The sequence below is a fragment of the Lepus europaeus genome, chromosome 15, assembly GCF_033115175.1.
Source record: "Lepus europaeus isolate LE1 chromosome 15, mLepTim1.pri, whole genome shotgun sequence".
In the NCBI taxonomy this organism is placed as follows: domain Eukaryota; kingdom Metazoa; phylum Chordata; class Mammalia; order Lagomorpha; family Leporidae; genus Lepus; species Lepus europaeus.
The window spans coordinates 4,103,869-4,124,994 of record NC_084841.1 but is presented as its reverse complement, the minus strand read 5'-3'; the positions used below and the strand labels follow the sequence as shown (position 1 = coordinate 4,124,994).

The window sequence follows — 21,126 nt, the reverse complement described above, 5'->3', positions numbered from 1 at the left end:
CCTGGCAGGGGCTGAGGGTGCTGGCAGCACCCACGGCAGCTCCTCTTCCCTGCCCGGGCTGTCACACCACTGCGACTTCCAGATGTTGGTTCGGCTGGCGATCCAGCTTCGCAGGGCCGCGGTTTTCGTCGCTGGAGACTGGCAGAGTTTTTTGGTCCGTTTGTTTTTGTTGTTATTCTTGTCTGGTTTCCAGGAACATCAGTAGAAGCAGGTCAAATGAAGCGGTGCCAGGCAGTTTGTCCAGGAAGGTGTTAGTTTTCCCTCATGTGTTGGTTTCTCTTTTGCTTTCAGAAGTGCGATTGGCTTCTACTTTAACACCTGCCCGGTCCTCTCCTATTGTACTTTCACAACCCCTTGAAAGATACTGCAAGCGCTCACTTCATATTGTCCTCCTGTTAGCGCTGAGCTTGGAGCTCTCTCCAGCTTGCTCGTGGTCCTGACTCCTCGGGGACCCTGCCCCTTTGGAGCACGCCCCTTTCTAACTCTGCACGGCACGCTCCCGTGGAAGGCAGCCCCACTGCGGACTGGGTTTCCCCTGTGCCTCCACCCTCAGACCTACTGGAACTTCACTCATGGCTTGAGGCTTTGCACACCATCCGGGGATGAGAGTGGCTGCAGGCTCTCAATTCTCATAAGGTGTTCCTGGATTCCAGCAGTCACTTAGATTTTCTCTCCTGAAAATTACTTCTTCTCTCTATGGGACATTGATGCTCTTAAAAAGAATCTTTGGGGGCTGACACTGTGGTACGGTAGGCTAAGCCACTGCTTCAACACTGATATCCCGTATGGGTGCTGGTTTGAGTCCTGCCTGCTCCACTTCTGATCCAGCTCCCTGTTAATGTGCCTAGGAAATCAGCAGAAGATGGCCCAAGCCCTTGGGGCTCTGTACCCACATGGGAGACCCGATGGAGTTCTGGGCTCCTGGCTTCAGGGAGTGAACCCGCAGATGGAAGATCTCTCTCTCTCTTTCTCTCTCTGTCTCTCCCTCTCTGTAACCCTGCCTTTTGCATAAAAATAAATAACTCTTTAAAAAAGAGATTATTTAAAAATTTTGCCCGACATGTTAAATTGCTTTCAACAAGCTATCTGTCCTATTTTGTATTGCTAGAGACAGAAGGTCCCCATTCTCCTCATAAACCACAAATCCTTTCTCATCCCCTCTTTTCAAATCCAGGTATTGCCTTTTGCCTCACTGCGTGCCATTCCTGGAGCCAGTGTGGAAGGTTCTTTTGTTATTCTAATAAAGCAACAGTAGTGACTCTCAGCATATAAACACCATGTTGCCACTTCTCAGAACAGGAGACTAGAGGGGCACCGGCACCAGCAGTGCGTTTTTCTACTACATCTCCCCTTTCAATACCTACCCCTGGGTATCTTGTATCCCGTCTCCCCTGGTCGCCGGAGATTCCTCAGGATGTGGTCCGAATGGATGTTTATCAGCATCCCCAGGAACCACAGGGCAAAGCCTGTCAACAAAGGAGGAGGTCAGCAATATGAACCCTCTCTGCGGCACAGCGCAGGACCCGCCATTGTGGGGGAGGCGGCACAGGGCGCTTCTCCAACAGTCCTACTCCATCATCGACTCATTCAAAATCCTAGGGCCTGAGGATACAGGGGTGGCCCAGGCTCCCAGCTGAGGTGTCAGCAGCATCAGGGAGACGAACGGATCCTGCTCTTCTGTCATAGCAGCTCGGTGAGCAAGGCCACTGTCTCCACACCGCGGACGGCGGGAGGCTGGCACCTGCTCCATCCGTAACAGCAGGGTGGCCGTCCTTTGCTTGTAGGCAGGTCTGGGAGCCAGGCTCCGGTCCTCGGCTCTCCCCACAACCTCCTTTGAACAATGGCATGCATGTCCATGGCTGTCCACTGGTCAGCACCTGTGGTCAGCGCTACCTCCTCAGCTCCCGATGCCAGGGCACGGCTCTTCCCGGAGCCCTGGGGCTGCCCAGCGTCTCCTCTCCTGTTCTCACAAGCCGTCAGGGGCACCATCACTTAGGGGAGACTTCTCAGCCTCCCTTCAGCTAATTCCAGCAAGGAAAGGTAAAATGCCTACCTGGCGTTTGATGACAGCACTAATACTGATAAAAGAGGTTAACTTGATTGTTCTATCAAAACAAATGTGAAAGGCAGATTGGCGCTTCCATCCAGTACCAAAGAAATGGACACTTGGGGTGACACCGAGTAATTCTTCAAAGAAGACATGTCCATAGACAGCTCCTGGTGTTGCCGCTGGGGTGGCTTTCCCTCTTAAGCAGGTTGTACCATACTTTGAAATAGATTTTATAAGTCAGATCCACAAATGTATAATGGATTTGCTACCTTCTTTTGGATTTCAACATGTTGTCCCAAGGTGATTCGGCTTCTAATACAAGGTTCTAGAAAGAATTATGTGGTCTAAATTATGTGTGTGCTTTGTTTCTCTCTCAGAAGGCAAGCTCCCTTTATTGTGTGTATTGGAAGAAAAATAGTATTTGTGCTAAGCTGAACACTCAATTCTATGTGTAAAGTCCTTGCCTAAAATATGTGAAAGTTTTCAGAATCAAAATGGAATCAAGCCCTACGAGAGAGAGAGAGAGAGAGAGAGAGAGAGAGAGAGAGAGAGGACAAAGGCTGGAGGTTGTGACAGACAGGTGCCCATGATGGTTGCCTGGCAATAAGAACCATCACAAAAGACCTCACTGTACCTACAGCCTTGCACAGAGGCCACTGCAGCCTCACACACGGACACTTGGCCAAAGACGCTGTCCAACAACTGTGTCCCACATTGCCACCCTTGCTGTCAGTGTGGGGAGCTGAGCATGGTTGTTTTTGGAACACCCAGTGTGGTCCTTCTCCTTCTACCTTTGAAAAGTCCTGGGTTGCACCCTCTTGGAACATGCCCACAGTTCCAGTCACTGCCAGGTCCCCAGCAAACTTCCTGCTCTTTGGAGAGTCTCTGTCTGCTGGTTGTTTAGGTTGGCAAATCTCTTCGACTATCTACTTTCACTGTGAGGGAAACTATTCTGTTGTAATTTTCCTATTACTTAGCTTGACATGAAAACTATCATAGGTGTTCTCCAGAGTGCACACAATTTCCTGTTCCCTCACACAAACGAACTCTGTGATATGCACACAACACAAACACAGGCAAGCTAGTTTGTTTCCCAAGTGGTACCCTTTCTCCCTTGGAAATCCTGCTCAGCGTAGAGCAGTGCAGAGGTCCGTACAGAACTTTCTGACCCACCTCACAGGTGCATCCAGCTGCTTCAAGTGACGTTGAAAATGCAGAGACGCAAAGATTCCCTTGCTGATGCTGTCCATCAAAAGCACCCAAACAACTCATCCTAGAGATGCGTCCTCTGGGCATCTCAGCTGATTTAAAACCTGCATCTTGGGGCCAGCATTGTTGGCACAGGGGGTCGCGGCTGCTTGTGACATCAGCATCCCATGGCTGTGCACCAGTTGAGGGCCAGCCAGCTCTGCTTCTGATCCAGCTCCCTGTTAGTGCACCCGAGAAAGCAGTAGGTGATGGCCCGCCTGCTGGGGCCCCTGCCACCCATGTGGGAGGCCAGCATGGAGTTCCAGGCCCTTGGCTTTGGCCTGGCCCAGCTCTGGCTGCTGCAGTAATCTGGGAAATGAAACCAGTGGATGGAAGATCTCTCTTTGTCTCTCTGTCATTCTGCCTTTTTTTTTTCTTTTTCAAGATTTATTTATTTATTTGAAAGTCAGAGTTACACAGAGAGAGGAGAGGCAGAGAGAGAGAGAGAGAGAGAGAGAGAGAGAGAGAGAGAGGTTTTCCACCTGCTGGTTCACTCCCCAACTGGCCACAATGGCTGGAGCTACGCTGATCTGAATCCAGGAGCCAGGAGCTTCCTCCGGGTCTCCCACGTGGGGGCAGAGGCCCAAGCACTTGGGTCATCTTCTACTGCTTTCCCAGGCCATAGCAGAGAGCTGGATTGGAAGTGGAGCAGCTGGGTCTCGAACCAGCACCCATATGGGATGTCGGCACTTCAGGCCAGGGCTTTTAACCCTCTGTGCCACAGCACCAGCCCCATTCTACCTTTCAAATAAAATAAACACATTTTTTTCTTTTTAAAAGCCTGGATATCCTAATTTTTTTTTATTTAACAGGTAGAGTTATAGACAGTGAGAGAGAAAGGTCTTCCTTCCGTTGGTTCACTCCCCAAATGGCCACTACGGCTGGCGCTGCGCCGATCCGAAGCCAGGAGCCAGGTGCTTCTTTCTGTTCTCCCATGTGGGTGCAGGGCCCAAGCACTTGGGCCATCCTCCACTGCCCTCCCGGGCCACAGCAGAGAGCTGGACTGGAAGAGGAGCAACTGGGACTAGAATCCAGCACCCATATGGGATGCCGGCGCCGCAGGCAGAGGATTAACCAAGTGAGCCACAGCGCTGGCCATGGACATCCTAATTTAAAAACCAAACCAAACCAGAAATCTCCCTGCTTCTTCTTTGCTGCCCACTTTTGTGGGATCTGTTGGGGGTGGGGGGAAAGGTTGAAATCGCTGAGCTGCCATTTGCTAGACTTGCACGTGGGGCCAACGTCTGACCTCCTGCCCTGTCATGTGTCACCTGTAGGCGGCACTGGGAGGAACCCAAACACCTGGCACTTGTCTTCTTCTGACAGCCAGGAAGCTGGCAGGGCCCGAAGGTATCTGGGTACAGCACACAGCCAAAACCACGTGGTCCAGCGCTGTGCGGAACTTCCGCAGCGAGCAAGGGATCCTGGGATGCTCTGTCATCCAACCTTCCTGGCACGGAGCCGGACGCAGAGTTCTCACAGCTGCCGGGCCCAGGTGCTGCAGGGGCAAAGGCGCTGCTCTTGGAGCAGAATTGTAACTCAGAGACAGCAATATTTAGAAAAGTGAGAATTTCTTCATCAACGAGGGTTAGTTTGTTTATTATTATATTATCATTTAGAACTATTTATACTAAAAGTGTGTATTTATCATTATATTATTTCCAGTATGATAAATTCATATGCTGGGAGCAAAAGCAAAATGACACGGATGGTCACTTTATGTATCTTGAAGCCGGTACTACAGGGCAGTGTGAGACCATGGGTGGTCGATGCCAGCCTCCTGCCAGACCACGTCTGAACGGGATGCCCTTTCTAAAGGCCCACAAATGTATAGAAGAGTCTTCCTTAGAGGAAAGGTCCCTGGGAGCGTGTATTTTTAATGCTCATGCAAACAGTGTCGATGGTGAATGTTCTATTTTCATTTTTGCTCTGAACTTGTAAGGTTGTCATTACAACTCGAACATGTGCATCAGTTCATATTAATTGCTACAAATAAGAAAAAAAATCAAAGGCTTCACAAACCCAAAAGTTTGTTCAAGTTAAGATAATCGCAGGGGTTGGCGTACCAGATTAAGTCTCCCCCTGTGGCGCTGGCATCACATAAGAGCACCGGTTCAAGTCCTGGCTGCTCCACTTCCAGTCCAGCTCCCTGCTAATTGCTTGGGAAAGCAGTGGAAGATGGCTCAAGTCCTTGGACCCCTGCACCCACATGGAGACCTGGAAGCAGCTCCTGGCTCCTGTCTTCAGATCAGCCCAGCCCTAGCAGTTGTGGCCATTTGGGGAGTGAACCAGTGGATAGAAAACCTCTCTCTGTGTCTCTCTCTCTTTCTATCTGCGACTCTGCATCTCAAATAAATAAATTTTAAAGAAACAAAGTCCACTTGTATTATAGGAAAATAACACAGAGTGACTCTCACCTAACAGAAAACCAGAGGAGGCTCAGAAGTTACCTTGGAGCAGGTGTTCTGGCACAGCAGGTTAAGCCACCGCTTGCAACACTGGCATCCCTCGTGGGCTCCAGTTTGAGTCCCGGCTGCTCTACTTCCAACCCAGCTCCCTGTTCATGAGCCCGAGAAGGTGGCAGAAAATGCTGGGGCCCCTGCCGCCCACGTGGGAGACCCCAATGGAATTCCAGGCTCCTGGTTGGCCTGACCCAGTCCTGCATGTTGTGGCCATTTGTGGGGAATGAATCAGTGGATCGAAGATCTCTTTCTCTCTGTCTCTGCCTCGCTCTCTGTAACTCTATAATGTTCCCATGAATACATACATCTTTAAAAGAGACGAATTTTGCTAACTAGAAACTACTGGGCCATAAGAATGGAAGTGCTGACTTGAATGCGGTGGACTTCCTGGCTGTGGACACTCACCTGAGAGGAACCGAGGGTCTGTCAGCCAGTTGTCAGGATAAACTGCATACTGGCTCAGGTACCTGCTCTGCAAGTAGCCGTTGTAGGCACAGAACACGAACGCCAATGCACACGAATACACCGGTGTTGGCTTCCCTCCTCGGATCAGAAATGGGAAGATCAGGGTCCTTAGGAAACAAACAGAAGCAGACTTCAAAGAAACAGGATTTCTGTAGGTCTGTTTTAAATGTCCTGGGTTGATCTTTTAAAATCTCTCTTCTTTGTTGCACATGTCACTCTTGCACTGACTTACTGTATCTACGCTAACCACAGAATTTTTAGATAAAATATTAACTGTGTTTCAATAATGTAGGCTATGGTGAGCCAACTCTTGATTCTAATCACCCAGAATGTGAAACAGATACAGGGAGTCAGAGAGAGCCTGTGGCTTCAGGAGGCTTCCAGAACTTCCACTATCCTGAAACCATTTACCCATTCTCGTGGAGCAACAGGAGTGGGGGCCTGTGCACATCACCATCACCATTGGCCTGTTCGGGTTCTGCTGCTCTCACTTCGAAACTCAAAAAGAAAAGAAGGTGGAAAATGCTACTGCACTTGGGTTTTCTCTGTAACATCAATGTATGCAGTGTGCAAAAGGACATCACCACACATGCTACAAGTCTGCAGAGAACACAAGGAACTAGTGAGCTTGACACTAGCCGTGAGCTTGTCAGCCTGAGGACGTATACCCGGTCCTTGAAAGATGTGGATGACCAACGGTGACCCAAGAAGCAACAGACAGCATGACTCACACTGTATCAATGGAAGGATCTGAACTTGGACTTGGATATTCTAGCACAGGAACATCTAGCCTGGGGATGAGGGGATTAAGCAGAGAGGCTCGAAGGAGCTCCTAGGGGACATCAACATGTACGTCAACCGTGAGGCTGTGCTTGGCCTTACGGGACTTACAGGGGGCAAAGCCAGGGTCAGGGAGGGAGCTGCGTGAAGAGAGGCAGGGAAATTGTTTCAGAGGAATACGACTGGTCTAGTTCTTGACTTCGGTGAGATGACATGACTGCACGCCATCACCAAAACTCCTCAAACCACAGACTGAAAACACGTGACCTTCGATATTTATAAATTATACCTTAACACAGCAGCAAAATGTTAAAAGCTCGCTCTTTGTTACCATTCTGGACATCTACTCCAGGGTCCAATCATCATTAGTCATTGATTATTAACAGCAATCTATCAGCACAATAACAGAAATGTTGGCCATGCATCCTCCAGGCACTGTCTCCCTGCAGGGCTCACTCAGCACCTGGGAGACGTTCCCAGGGGTCCACAGCAGGCCAGAATCCCAAAGAAGAGTTCACTCAGGTGTAGGACAAGGTGCTCATGGGAAACAAAGCATCATCCATTTAGACCCCTCAGCAGGGAGGCAGTTGTATTGGCCTGATTTTTGTTGCTACAACAGAACACCTGATGCAGGCCAACTGCATAAAGCAAAGGGATTGATGTAGCTCAGAGCCATGGAGGCTGGCTCCCAGGGGTTAGCCTCTGCTGCGGGCCTCACGGTGGATTTTGTGTGCCCATGGGAGGAAAAGGTTGCATCTCAAACTAGGAAGCTGGAGAGACTCAGGGTTGGGGTCAGGTTTACAACTCACATGGGTGAGAGTTCAGAGGCTCACAAGAGCTGTCTTCAGCCCTACCTGGGGAAGCTCCCTAGGGCCCCAAGGATCACCTACCAGGCCTCACTTCTTTTTTTAAAACAGATTTAGTTGCTTTTCAAAAAGGTAAAATCACAGAGAAGGGGAGAGAGAGAGATCTTCCATCTGCTGGTTCACTCCCCGGATGGCTGCAATGGCCAGATCTGAGCCAGTCTGAAGCCAGGAGCATGGAACTCCATCCAGGTCTCCCACAGGATGGCAGGGGCCCAAGCCATTGGGCCTTCCTCTGTGGCTTTCCCAGGCACGTTGGCAGGAAGCTGGATTGGAAGCCGAATTGCCAGGAGTTGGACCAGTACCGGCACTTGCAAACCTCACTGTGCCAAAACCCAGTCCCAGGCCCCACCACTTCAAAGTCCCACCATCCCAACACCACCCAGCTCCCAACACAGCAACCTTGGGGCAAATGCTCAAGCCACATCCGAGCCACAGCTGTCGTCGGCTGCCTGCAGGCTCTGATGGTGCCGGGAGGCTGATGGACGGGAACAGGGAACCCCAGCCGTCCCCTCTGCGACTCAGCGGGGAAGGGGCTGGCGGGGGTGGCTGCCATTTGGGAGGCAGGCTCACTGCAACCCTCCCCCGCCCCCACCAGCACTTACCGGGCACTGGAAAGGCTGGGTTCTGAAGGGGATGTGTGTGTCTGGGGCCAGGGTGAGCAGCCACGGCTGTCAGGGAGTGCCCTGCCCCAGGTCTCCCCAGAAAGTTCTGACTTCTACCAAGAAGATAAAAAGTCATTGGCAGAAGGCAAAGTGGCTTTCCCACGGTCCCCGGGTGCACACAGGAGAAGCACAGGGCTAAGCAGCCCACTGGGAAAGGAACGTGAAAGAAAGCCCCCCTCTGAGCCCCGGCCTCAGGAAACTCCCCAGCAGGCTAACTGCAGGCCTGAACAGAGTATTAGAACCTGGGTTTGAAGAAATGCAGAAAAAAGGGCAGGGAGTCAGAGCTGTGGGGCAGCAGGGCCTGGAGCTGCTTTAGAGACACCTGGTGAGATGGAGCTCAGGGGTCCCTCAGAATGGTTATGGGGGCATCTAGGACCCCCCGAGGACACCAAAGCCCACGTGGGCCACGTCCCTTCTACGTGGCGTGGAGAAGGCACACACACCCTCCTGTACACTTTACATCTTCCTAAGGGGCCTTACGATGCCTAACCCAGTGCAAATAGCATGCCTGCGGCTGTCTTTCTGTACTGTTTGGGAACAATGAGGAGGAAAGCCGTCTGCACATTTTTAAAAAAAGATTTATTTATTTATTTGAAAGTCAGAGTTACACAGAGAGAGAGAGAGAGAGAGAGAGAGAGAGAGAGAGAGAGAATCTTCCATCCGATGGTTCACTCCCTAATTGGCCCCAACAGCCGGAGCTGCACCAATCCGAAGCCAAGAGCCAGGAGCTTCCTCGGAGTCTCCCAGGTGGGTGCAGGGGCCCAAGCACTTGGGCCATCTTCTACTGCTTTCTCAGGCCATAGCAGAGAGCTGGATTGGAAGAGGAGCAGCCGGGACTAGGACCGGTACCCATACGGGATGCCGGCACTTCAGGCCAGAGCGTTCACCCGCTGCACCACAGTGCCGGCCCCTGTACCAGCAGTTTTAAGAGAAACATTTATGATCTGCAGTTGGCTGAACCCGGACATGGAGGCCACAGATATGCAGTGGCCCGTGCTCAGTTCCCAGAGGTTCGGGCCCTTGAGCTGAACAAAGCCACCATGAACTCAGTGCAGACAGGCAGGGTTCCAAAGGGAAAACCTGGGGAGCCTGCAGAGAGTAAACGGAATGGCTCGAGAAAGACCTGGGGTTGGGCACCCCCACTTAAAAAGGAGGACCTGGGGCTGTGCACACCGACTTAAAAAGCAGGGAGGGATGGAGCAGCACGGGACCTCGCGGGTGGCAGGGGTGGGGACACGGCGCGGCGCACGCAGCAACCGTCCCTCTGGGCAAGAGAATCCTGGGCAGGAAGCTTTTGGTCGACTTCTCCCAATCTGGTTCCGAGTTCGGGGCTGACTTCTGACCGTGTGGACGCCAGTGATAGTGGTGGGAGTCTAGGCAGGCAGTCCACGGCCCCAGGCCAAATCCAGTCTACCAGGACCTGAGCTACCACTAGCTCTGGGGCTTCTGGTCAGGAGCAAGCGTGACGTCCTGACTTGCCTTGCGGCACGGCACCTGCTCGGCTCAGTAGAGTTGTACTGCATTATTTGAATTGGACCCAAGACTGAAACTTCTCCAGACAAGTGGTGTGGCCTTGAAGCGCTGGGCAGCAGTTTGGTGGCAGACTTGACGATGCAGCCTAATGAATTCAACTGAAAATGTCAAAACAACAGCACGCGGGTGCAAAGCCTATTCTGTGTCGTGCCAAGGACAACTGGCCATGTCGGCCAGGCCAAGGTGCTTTGTGTACTTTCCACACTATTAAAATTAAAACAGGACAAGTGATCTGCAGTTCCACGTGGAGCTGCAGTGGGTCCAATTTCTCAGGTCAAATGGCAGGTACATTAGTGTTTGCCGAGCCCGGGTCTCCATATTTAAAACCCATTTACCTATCACTGAGGCTCTGAGCTCTCCTCCCCCATGGGAAGGTTCTGATTGGCAGTGTGAGAACACAGAACATGGCAGCTACCCAGCGGGGTTCAGAACACCCTGGTCGACCGACAACAACATCTGCATTTTCTTTTCTGTTTTTTTTTTTTAACAGCTGACATGTCTCAAACTTCACTGAAGGCCAAGTTCTGTTCTAAGCATTTATATGTTATTGCATTTTAAAAGATTTATTTAAGAGGCAGAATTAGAGAGAGGCAGAGGCGGGGGTGGGGGGAGAGGTCTTCCATCCACTGATGCATTCCCCAAATGACTGCAATGGCTGGAGCTGGACCGATCTGAAACCAGGAGCCAGGAGCTTCTTCCAGGTTTCCTATGTGGGTACAGGGGCCCAACCACTTGGGCCATCTTCTGTTGCTTTCCCAGGCACATTAGCGGGAGCAGGATGGGAAGTGGAGCAGCTGAGACTCGAACTGGCACCCATATGGGATGCTGGTACTGCAGGTGGTGGCTTTACCCGCTACACCACAGTGCCAGCCCCAACATCTGCATTTTCACAGATAAAACCCACAAAGCCCCATTACACACCAGCTGTGAGCAAGTACACACATCTGGATGATGGGAGTGTGCCCTCTGAACTCCAGCAGGTGAAATGTTATCCTCCCCTCCCTCAATCAAAAAAAAGAGCCCCACTTTTCTCACTAGGTCTCTCTTGCAAAAACGGCATGAAGACACAGTCGGAATTTAGTCACCAATGCTTTTGGGAAAACTTGTCACTTCTGTTTATAACTGGAACGCCAGGGGCCAGTGTTGCGCTGCAGTGGGCTATGCCGCAGCCTGAAATGCCAGCACCCCGTACTGGAGTGCCGCTAGAGTCCCGGCTACCCCAGTTCTGATCCAGCTCCCTGCTAACGAGCCTGGGAATGCAGCAGACGATGGCCCAAGTATTGGGGTCCCTGCCACCCACGAGACCCAGACGGAGCTCTAGGCTCCTGGTTTTGGCCTAGACCAACCCCAGCTGTCGAAGCCATCTGGGGAGTGAACCAGCCCATGAAAGGGCTCCATCTCTTATCAATCTGCTTTTCAAATACATAAATCTTCTAAAAAAAATGGAAAGTCTGGGAACCCAAAATTCCTATCCTTGCATGGGAGCTTCTGATGGACACCAGAGAGTGCCCCAGCCTTGAGTCTCACCGCTCGCTGCTGCTTTGCCCGGACGAGCCCCTCCGAGCCGGCTGCTGCCCAGATCCGAGCAGATTCTCTTGTGCACAGCCTCAGAGGGCCCAGGCCCCCAGGAGCCCATGGTGCAGCTTCCTGGGGGTTTCTGTGTATGCTTCCTGAGCAGAATTCTCCTCTGAGCAATGACGGCAACATGCTCCCTGCTGAGCCCTCTCTCTGGTTCACGTTAGCTGCAAGTGGACTTTCTGGAAAGACCAGAATTGGGGACCGGGGGCACGGATGAAGATGGCTTTCTGGCCACCATGATGTTCAGCTCCTTTGGCTGAGCCGTGAGGTCAGGGTTCAGCTTTGGGAGTGCCTAGGAGCCGCCGACTCTGATTTCTGCAGCTTGTCACCACGGAGCTTGTTGACCGTGGCGCTCGAGCTGAGCACGGCTTCTCCCGGTTGAGTGCCAGCCGAGAGAGAGACCCGAACGTGTGCTTTTTCTCACTGAATATCTATGCAGTCTCTTGGCCCACAAAGCTCAAATGCACACTACCCAGTCCTTCCCAGGGAAGCCTGCCGACTGCAGGGCTAGCTGTGAGCTGGCGCTACCTGTGTGGTCCACAAGCGCCGCTCTGCCTTCCCTGGCGAAGGCGTTTGCTCGGGCACCAGCACCCTCGCTGCAGACTGCCGCCTGGGCCGGGCTCTGTGGGTGAGGAGACATACACAGTCAGGGAACCCGACATCTGCTCGGGCACCCAGGAGCCCGGAGGGCAGCTGCCCCCTCTGTGGTCTCATGCCAATGTCAGAAAAATGGCAAGGACCGGAAACTGGGCCTCAGCAGGATCCACGCAGGTCTCTCTGTCACCCTCTGATCCCTGCCCTGGGAGGTGGCAGTGATGGCCTCAATGTCCACAGGCCTGGCCATGGGATCACCGGGAAAGCAAGGTGAGGGGGTCTGCCCATGCCCCCAGCCTCCCTTGCACACCCCTCCCCCCGCCCTTGAAGACTCCAACATGGATCACCTGGACACACACCAGCTGGACACAGACCAACCGCTGGGCCCTGGGGACACACCTGCCAAGGCCTTCAGCTGCTGGCATTTTGGGGTTGTCTTTCTCCTTTAGGTCCTTTCTCTTCAGCTTCACCTCTTTTCCTTTCCTGTAAGCACATGTAACTGTGGCCAGCAAAGCTTGTCCTTGACCAGGGCCAATCTGGAACTGGGATGGGAGTCCTGGCTACAGCTCTTCCCTGGGCTTCTTCCAGGCTCCCGGGGGACAACAGCACACGAGAAGTTGCACTTGGCCCAGGCAGTTTATTGGGGCCAACAGAGCCCTCTTGGGGACTGGTGGTGAGCCTCGGACATGACAAGGACTGACACTGACCACCCATGGGCCGACACAGGCCAGTGGTCTGGCACCCAGGCTGCACAGGGACAGGCACAGGTGACCCGGTGAGTTTTCACCTGCGGTCTCATTCACTCACAGCAGCCCTCCCTGCAGGCGGGGTGGGGCCTGGCCGCCCTCCTCACTCCCGGTCAGGAAAAGCAGGTTCTGAGCCAGAAGCTGGAACTCTTCAGACAGAAACCACCTGCAGGAGGAACGATGAAGCACTTGCCCCAGAAAGCCTTGTGTGGTCTCTGGATAACGAGGCAGAAGATATGGAAGAGCCGGAGCCCAGAGAACAACAAAGGGACTCTGTCTGTGACTAATCTCAGGACGAGTGAGACTACTTGGAGAGTGTGTTCTCTGCCATGTCACAGTTCTCCTCTTCTGCTTGCTCTCTGTTCCGCAAAAAGAAACAAGACTCAGATTTCACAGAGCGGTTCACTACCAGGAAAGCTACAAGCCTTCCAGCAGCGGCCGTTTGCCGGCTGAGGTTTAACACAGAAGCGCATCTTCTACTGGCACCTGCTACACACGTTCCCAGCATCCCCTAACCCCACCTCGAACGCCTGCTGTTTTGCTTTGTTTTTTATATACTAGAGCTGTCTCTATGATCCCTGTTTCACAGATGAGGATGTGGGAGCTCAGCGAGACACAGGGACGTGGCCACTGGTCACCGCAGAGGCAGTGGTCAGGCTGGAAAGCGTGGGAACCTGGGGGATTTAAATGCTCTGTCTTGAATTCCTCCATGCAGCACCATGGGCCCCAATTCCAACCATGGTTTGTATGCAGGTGAACACGGATACCCATCTCAGCTCCTTGAACCAGAGCGGGCTGGCTGAGCGAGATGCAGAACTTAAATATTTGTGCTGAAGAGCTACACTTGCTGATTGGAAAGATTCAAGGAGGGGCTGGCGCTGTGGCATAGTGGGTAAAGCCACTGCCTGCAGGACTAGGGCATCCCATATGAGCATCGGTTCAAGTCCTGGGTGCTCTACTTCTGATCCAGCTCTCTGCTATGGCCTGGGTAAGCAGAAGAAGATGGCCCGAGTGCTTGGGCCCCTGCACCCACGTGGGAGATCTGGAAAAAGCTCCTGGCTCCTGGCTTCAGATGGACCCAGCTCTCACTGTTGCAGCTATTTGGGGGAGTGAACCAGCAGATGGAAGATTCTCTCTCTCTCTCTGCCTCTGTCTCTCTAAATCTGCCTTCCAAATAAATAAATAAATCTTAAAAAAAGAAAAGACTCAAGGAGAACAAGGCAAAATTAGTCACTAACCACACAGATACACACCTACGCACACACACCAGTGGAGAAGATGCCGAGAAGAGCCTGAGGATCGCACAAGCGCCCAGGGTGAGGACGGGTGACAGAGCCTGCCCGTGTGTCTGCTGCCATCCACCGTGGGGCTGTGGGCATGGCCAGCGCAGGCCAGGGAAGCAGAGAACTTCTCAGCCCCGGCAGACAGGGCCTCCGTGCTTCTGGACTGCTGGACCTAGCAGGTCGAGCCTCTGCTAAATGCCGCCGGTGGGGAAGGAACTGCCCCCACTCACCTGCCGGATGCCATCGGCTGAGCGTGGGAAGGGCTGGAGGGGAAGTACTCGTTGCCAAGGGTCAAAATGCGACCAGCTCTGCCTCAGACACCCCTGGAAAGACACTCAGGGTTTGGCCATCTCAGAAGCCAGTTCCGTGTTCAGCGCTGAGTCACATGGTGTCTGCTCAAACTCTTCACCATGTTCACGTGTCCACATTTGTCTTTCAATACCCTTGGCTCTGTGCTGTGCTTCAGCATCGTGCAGGCCCCGTGGCAAGAGAGGCTGGGCCAGGCCACACCCAGATCACTGCTAGGACTGTGGGGCACAGTTGGTGTCAGAAGCAGGTGGGGTGCTTTGAGGCACTCCAACCAGCGACAAGGCCAGCGGCGGAATCCCAGGGGACATGGGCGTGACTGCGCCCAAACCTCGGAGCAGCTGTGAGGAGGAGGAGTCCTCCGGCCATCTGGCTAGCTGCACTCAGGGGCCCAGCTAACCCTCATGTGGGAGATAACCCAGGGCGAGCAGCCTCTCATGCTGGGGCACGCTGAGGCTCTTTCCTAAGTGTCCAGAGCCAGAGGAAATCGTCCCCAGCCTACAGCTCTCACTGCTGAGGGTGGGAAGGGAGCCGGGGCTCAGGAAACGCTGGACAGATCTGCTGGCTGTAGGGAAAGGAGCATGAGGTCACACAGCAGTGCGGGGAGCCACGTGCCACAGGGACTCCAGCCTGGCACGCAGACCTGAGCTGCTGCCGGTGACAGCGGGAGCCCACGGCTGTGGCCGGCAGAGCAGGTGTAAGGGTGGCAGCACGAGCCAAGGAGGGAGCAGAGCACGGTGCAGACACGGTACGGGGAACAGAGGATGGCAAGGGCAGAAAAGCCAAGTCTCCACAGACTCAGGCCTGGACCCCCAGGTGACGGGACAGTGTCAAGTGCACGGAGATGTAGGAGGCCCGGCTGTGGCAGCGGGAGCCCGGCTGTCACAGGTAGCTGGGTACACTTGGGACACTGCTCCCTGCACAGCAGACTCGGGACAGACACAGCTGCCCTTGAGAACTCCAGCCCCCTGAGATCGGGGGGAGGAAGCCTCAATGCACATGGGATGCAGCCACCCCAAATGGCCAAAGCTGGAGACACTCACGCTGCTGGCCAAGGATGGAAGACATTCCTGGAAATGTCCCATGCCTGCTCTGCGGGGGACGAGCCAGGCCCGGCGGCTTGTCCATGCTTCCTCACAGCTGTCTCCGTCTCCCTCGCAGGCCAGGCCCTCGTGGCAAAAGACTCTGTAGATTCTCCACCACGTGCCTCTCCCTCCTCGATGCCCAAGGGAAAGTCTTGCCCCCACATCCCCAGCACAGGGCCAGGCCGGCCACCCATCCTTGCAAAGCTGCCTGGACCATGTAGAAAATGCCACATGTTCCCCTTCCTTTTCCAAAAGGAGCTGACTGTCCCGTCGGCATGGCCCCTGAATGGTCAGCCACTGTCTCTGTCCCATCCCACGGACTGCAGAAAGCCCTGGACAAAAGCCTCCCACTCCCCAGGCAGGTCCTCCCCACTCCTGCACCGTCTGCCAGTTCAGCCCAGGGCTCTGGGTGCAGCTACTGAGGTCTGTGAGCTGCTGGCTCCCTCACGGCTCCTGGGTTGGGCAGGGTCGGCAGTGCCCTGCACCCGAACATCTGTAGGCTGCGAAAGCTGATCTCCAGAGCAGAATGCCACATGCTGTATCCTGTAGGACTCTCTCCCAAGTGCTAACCAACTTAGGTCAAATAGCTGTTAATGAATTAGCCGCTTGGGTAGAACAGAAAATGTTTACCATTTGAAAAATCTAAATGTCCCCAAATCACAATGGCTATATACACAGAAACCCTGGAAGGGGTGGTGGCAACTGGGGTGGGGGGGCAGCAGTCATGGCTCACATGATTGGGCTCCTACCACCCACCTGCGAGACCTGGGTTGGCCCCTGGCCATTGCAGGCATTTGAGGAGTGGAGCAGTGAGAGGGAGCGTGCACCCACATTCTGCTCTCTCTCACTCGCTCTCTAAGTTATGTCTTTAAAAAATGTGTAGCAGAGAGTACAATGCAGTGTTCTTTCCTTTCTATCAAGCACAGCAACTTCACTTCTAAAGTTTTTTTCTTTGACAAGAAACATCACTTAAAACGATGACTATGCTGGTCTAATAGCTCAGTTTCTGTATGTAATCTGCATGGTAAAAAATAAACACATGAAGTGAATGAACATGAGATGTTTAAAGTGAACTTCTGATGTAATTTGACATGTTGCAGTTCTGTGAGTGCTAAACGTAAATTCAGGTACCCTTGACTTCTTAAAGTCTGTAGAAGAGACCACACACACACACACACACACACACTGACACATGCATGCACACACATGGACACACACACTCAGACACATCATGCACACACACGGACACACATACACACACTCAGACACCTGCATGCACACACACGGACACACATACACGCACACACGTGTGCACACGCACACACTCAGACACATGCACGCACACACGGACACACACATGCACACACACTCAGACACATGCATGCACACAAAGGACACACACACACGTGTGCACACACTCAGACACAGGCATGCACACACACTCAGACACAGGCATGCACACACATGGACACACATACACACACGGACACACACACTCAGACACATGCATGCACACACAGACACATGCATGCACACACACGGACACACATACACACACGCACACACACACCTGAGTCTGCAGGCAAATGCCTGCTTTTCCAAACTGAAAAAAACATTTGATGAGGAAACACATCTTTCTGGACATAAACACATCTTTCCTGGCAAAACAAAAAAGGAAACCACAGCACACACGCTGTGAGTTTGCAGCCCTGTTGGTTGTTTTCCACTTCTCATTGCCTACCTGTATCCTGGCCTGGATCCTAAATTCTGCTAGTTTTCTCCAACCTGGCTGTGACTCTTTGCCCAAGGACAGGAACTCATTCCAACGGCCCTGGGAGCTGAAGCTGGACAACCCCAGGCAAGCCTTGTCCACACGGTAAGCTGGCCAAACCGCACCACACAAGCACAGGCACAGTCGATCTGCCAAGCACCGCGTAGGGTTCGACCTTCCCCTGCAGCGCACAGCTTCTCCCAGGGTGATGCGACAAGACTCCGGATCACCAGACTCTTAATCCACTTAACCTCTCCTTGTTTACCAACCCTTTCTCATGGGACAGGACAATGGCATGGTTATGTTTTCACAGGTTGATAGACATTGACCGCGAATTGACTGTGACTTGTCAGGACCGGACCCAGGACACCTTTGGGCAGCAACATCCTCCATGCAACTTTGTGCAGGTGACACTAGTGGTCCTTTCTTACAACTCTCATGACTCAGCCCAGCCCTGGGATATTAAATAGTAAAACTGCTCTCGATTACTCATGGGCTGAATGAGGAAATGCGCAGTGCTAATGCTGCATGCTGGACCCGGATAAATCCATCTGGGGACACGAGACTCCACTGCACAAAACGAGGCCGGACTCTGGTCCCCACAAGCTCTTCACTTCTCCAGCCGGTTATCGCGACGCCCAGAGCTACGACACAAGCTGCATTTGTTTTGCTTGTGTTGGTTCTGTTTCAATTACTCCTTCCTAAACGTCTGCGCCCCTTGTCTGTCAAGTTTCTGCAGAAGTAACACTGGCCCAGCACCTTCAGATGATGGCCAAGGCTTATGAAACAGAGGACTAAATGATGGACTCCAGGTAGACAGGCAGTCCTGGCCCGACAAACACTCCCTTCCAGCCCTCCTTGTGGCTACGCCCAGGCTCTGACGTGGATTCCTTGCTGTTAATCACTTCCTCCGTGCCCCACAGGGTCAGACCAGCCCAGCAACCAGCACAGCTCCATCCTGGCACAGGGAGACCATCAGCGATGCTGTCAAAGATCTTGATCAAAATGTGCAAGCTCACAGAATCAAAATGGAATCATTTTTGGCAAATCCTAGCCACCCTCTAAATAAACAAGTAAATGAGAAGCTGTGCAGGCGGGGATCGCACATGTGTGGTTGGTAACAAGAACTATTCTTGAAAGACTGGTGGTACCTCAACCTTGCACCACAGACACCGTGACCTCACCCAAAAAATACTTCTGCAAGGACACCCGCCCGGCAGCCATCTGCCGAGTGTTAGACTGACGCCACCCTTGTGACGGCGCCCTTATAGTCAAAGATTATAGTTACAAAATGTCTTGTGTAATCTCCTCGTTGCCCTTTGAAAACCTCGCCTTGCCAACCCCCTTGAGCGTGAACCTGGTTTTATGACAGCCCGGGCTTCCCACTGCAATCCTCTGCTGTTGCCAGATAATCCCAGGAGAATCTCTCTGTGATTTAGCTTGCCTTGTCTGGCAGCCTGGCCCCAAAGCTTGCTTCCAGCCATCAGAGAAGCACACATAGGGTCTGGGGAACTCTAGGCAGGAGACTATGACTGACACTCAAGTTACAGTAATGCCCGACCCCCTTACAAAAACACAATAGCCTGACAGTAAAGACTGGGTACACAGTACTCCCCAGGTCTTTGTTGAAAGTTGCCTCCCCCCCTGCTTTAAGCATCTTCGTCCAAACAGCCTGGGGACGGGGCAGGTGCTGCGGCACAGCTGCCTGCGACACCAGCATCGCACGTGGGCACTGGTTTGAGTCCTGGATGCCCCACTTGTGATCCAGTGCCCTGCTAACGCACCTGGGAAAGCAGCGGACGATGGCCCAAGGACATGAGCCTCTGCCACCCACATAGGAGATCTGGTGAAACTCCTGGCTTCGCTTGGCACAGCCGTTGTGGCCGTTTGGGGGAGTGCACCAGTGGATGGAAGATCTCTCTCCTTCTCTCTGTAACTCTGCCTTTCAAGTAGGCAAACCTTTGAGAGAGCGAAAGGAAACCAGAGGGAGGACTCTATCCTCATTGGGTCTGGCTTCACACATTGGTACCCAGGTTCTAGTACAGGGCCCCCTCCAGGTGCCAACACGGGTTCAGGGCGCTAAGAGCCTGTGTTTCCTCTCTGGAATGTGAGGCACCAAGCGAAGGCAGCGGCCTGCGAACTGTAAACACACAGAATTCTTTGGAACTCTGGGTCACCAGGGTTCATGGCCAGTGAGCTCAGCTTCTTCCGATGCACACACATCCTTTTTAGTTGAGTGGCTTTTCTGCGTATCAAGTGAACCATCTCACCGCTGACTACATTTTCCGTCAATCATTTGCCTTGGCTGTGCAAAAGCCCACAGGACTGACGATTTCCGAGCCGGATGCTTAAAAGAAATCTTCCCAGAAAGTCAGCCACGCAGAAGTCACTTTCAGGCCTCTGTGTTCAGGGTCCTCGCCTGGAAGGCCGCCCCCCACCCCCAGGGTCTTGGGGGCTCCAGAGAGACCGAGCGCACACAGGGAATCCAGACGCCTAGGGGCTCAGGTCTCCCTGTGCAGCCAGGCCCTGCCCAGCCTCCCGCCCGGGGAACCCAAGGAGGACGCGGCAGCAGAGCCAAACCCCCGGGGGGAGGGGGGCTCCCCTTCTGCTAAGTTACTTCAACAAGTCATGGTGTCTGGTTATCACAAGAAGCAAAAGGAAATCGCCCTACCTAAAGTGCCAGCGACTCCCTACACACAGCAGCCGAGATAAAGAGCTAAAACTCTGGAGTAGAAACGTTTGGCAGCTCCTGGCTCCTGGCTCCGGCTCGGCACAGCCCTTGCGGCCGTTCGGGAGTGAACCGGTGGATGGAAGATCTCTCTCTCTCTCCATCTTTGTAACTCTGCCTTTCAATTAAATTAAACACGGCTGGGCTCACTGGAGGCCATGGTCCTACACCCGGGGTAGGAGACGCAGTCCTGGCCCAGAGGAACAAACCCCAGGCTCCCTGTGTCAGGAACAGGCTCTCCAGCCCCGGTCCACCACCCGCAGGACCCCCTCCAGACTGACCCTACTCGATTCCGTTATCTCAGCGAGGGGAGCCGGGGCGCGGGGCTGGGCGACCCCTACTGGTGTCTACACAACCGCGCCAGGGGACCCGGGCCCGGCCCTACCGTTGCATGTAGTGGACCAGGAACATGGCCAGCAGGACGCGGCTGGGCCAGTGGTGCAGGCGCTCCGCGGCCGCGCGGCCACACTCGTACAGCGGCCAGGCCAGCGAGGGCAGCTCCTGCACGACCCAGGCGACCCGCGCCGACACCCGCAGGCCGGGCCACTGCGGCGCGTAGCGACCGTAGGGCGAGCCCAGCAGCTTCAGCAGCACGAAGCACAGCGAGGCCAGGAAGCACTCCAGGTAGGCGAGCGCGTCCAGCACGCGCGGCTCGACCTGCTCCATGGCCAGGGCACAGCGGGGCGCTCCATGCCCGGCCAGCCGCGGAGGGCCACATATAGGGCGGCGGCCGAGGGGCGGGAAACCCGGTTGCCCCGGGACCGCACGGCCGCCTACATCCCCGCGGCCAGAGCGATGCGAGTCACCTGCGCGGGGTGGGGCCGCCGGCTAGCCCCGCCCACTGCGTCGAGGCCCCGCCCCCTCCCGGGCGGCCGCTCTGCGCACGCGCCGGGGTCGGGCGGTCCGCGGAGCTGCCTGAGCCCGCGTGCCCGACCCCGACCCGGCGGCCGGGGACACCCTCGGAGCTGC

At 54.0% G+C, this 21,126-nt stretch overlaps 1 protein-coding gene across 1 annotated transcript in view; it reads right to left on the bottom strand.

Annotated features, from left to right (window-relative positions):
- The window catches only part of SRD5A1 (steroid 5 alpha-reductase 1), a 29,729-nt gene extending 8,785 nt beyond the window's left edge, over positions 1 to 20,944 (bottom strand). The window contains exons 1-3 of the mRNA XM_062212147.1: positions 20,543 to 20,944; positions 6,166 to 6,332; positions 1,365 to 1,466 (exon numbers count right to left, since the gene is read on the bottom strand). Of these exons, the coding sequence (XP_062068131.1) occupies positions 1,365 to 1,466; positions 6,166 to 6,332; positions 20,543 to 20,823 (550 nt within the window). The 5' untranslated portion in view covers positions 20,824 to 20,944. The remainder of the gene's footprint in view (positions 1 to 1,364; positions 1,467 to 6,165; positions 6,333 to 20,542) is intronic.
- Positions 20,945 to 21,126: the final 182 nt, after the last annotated feature.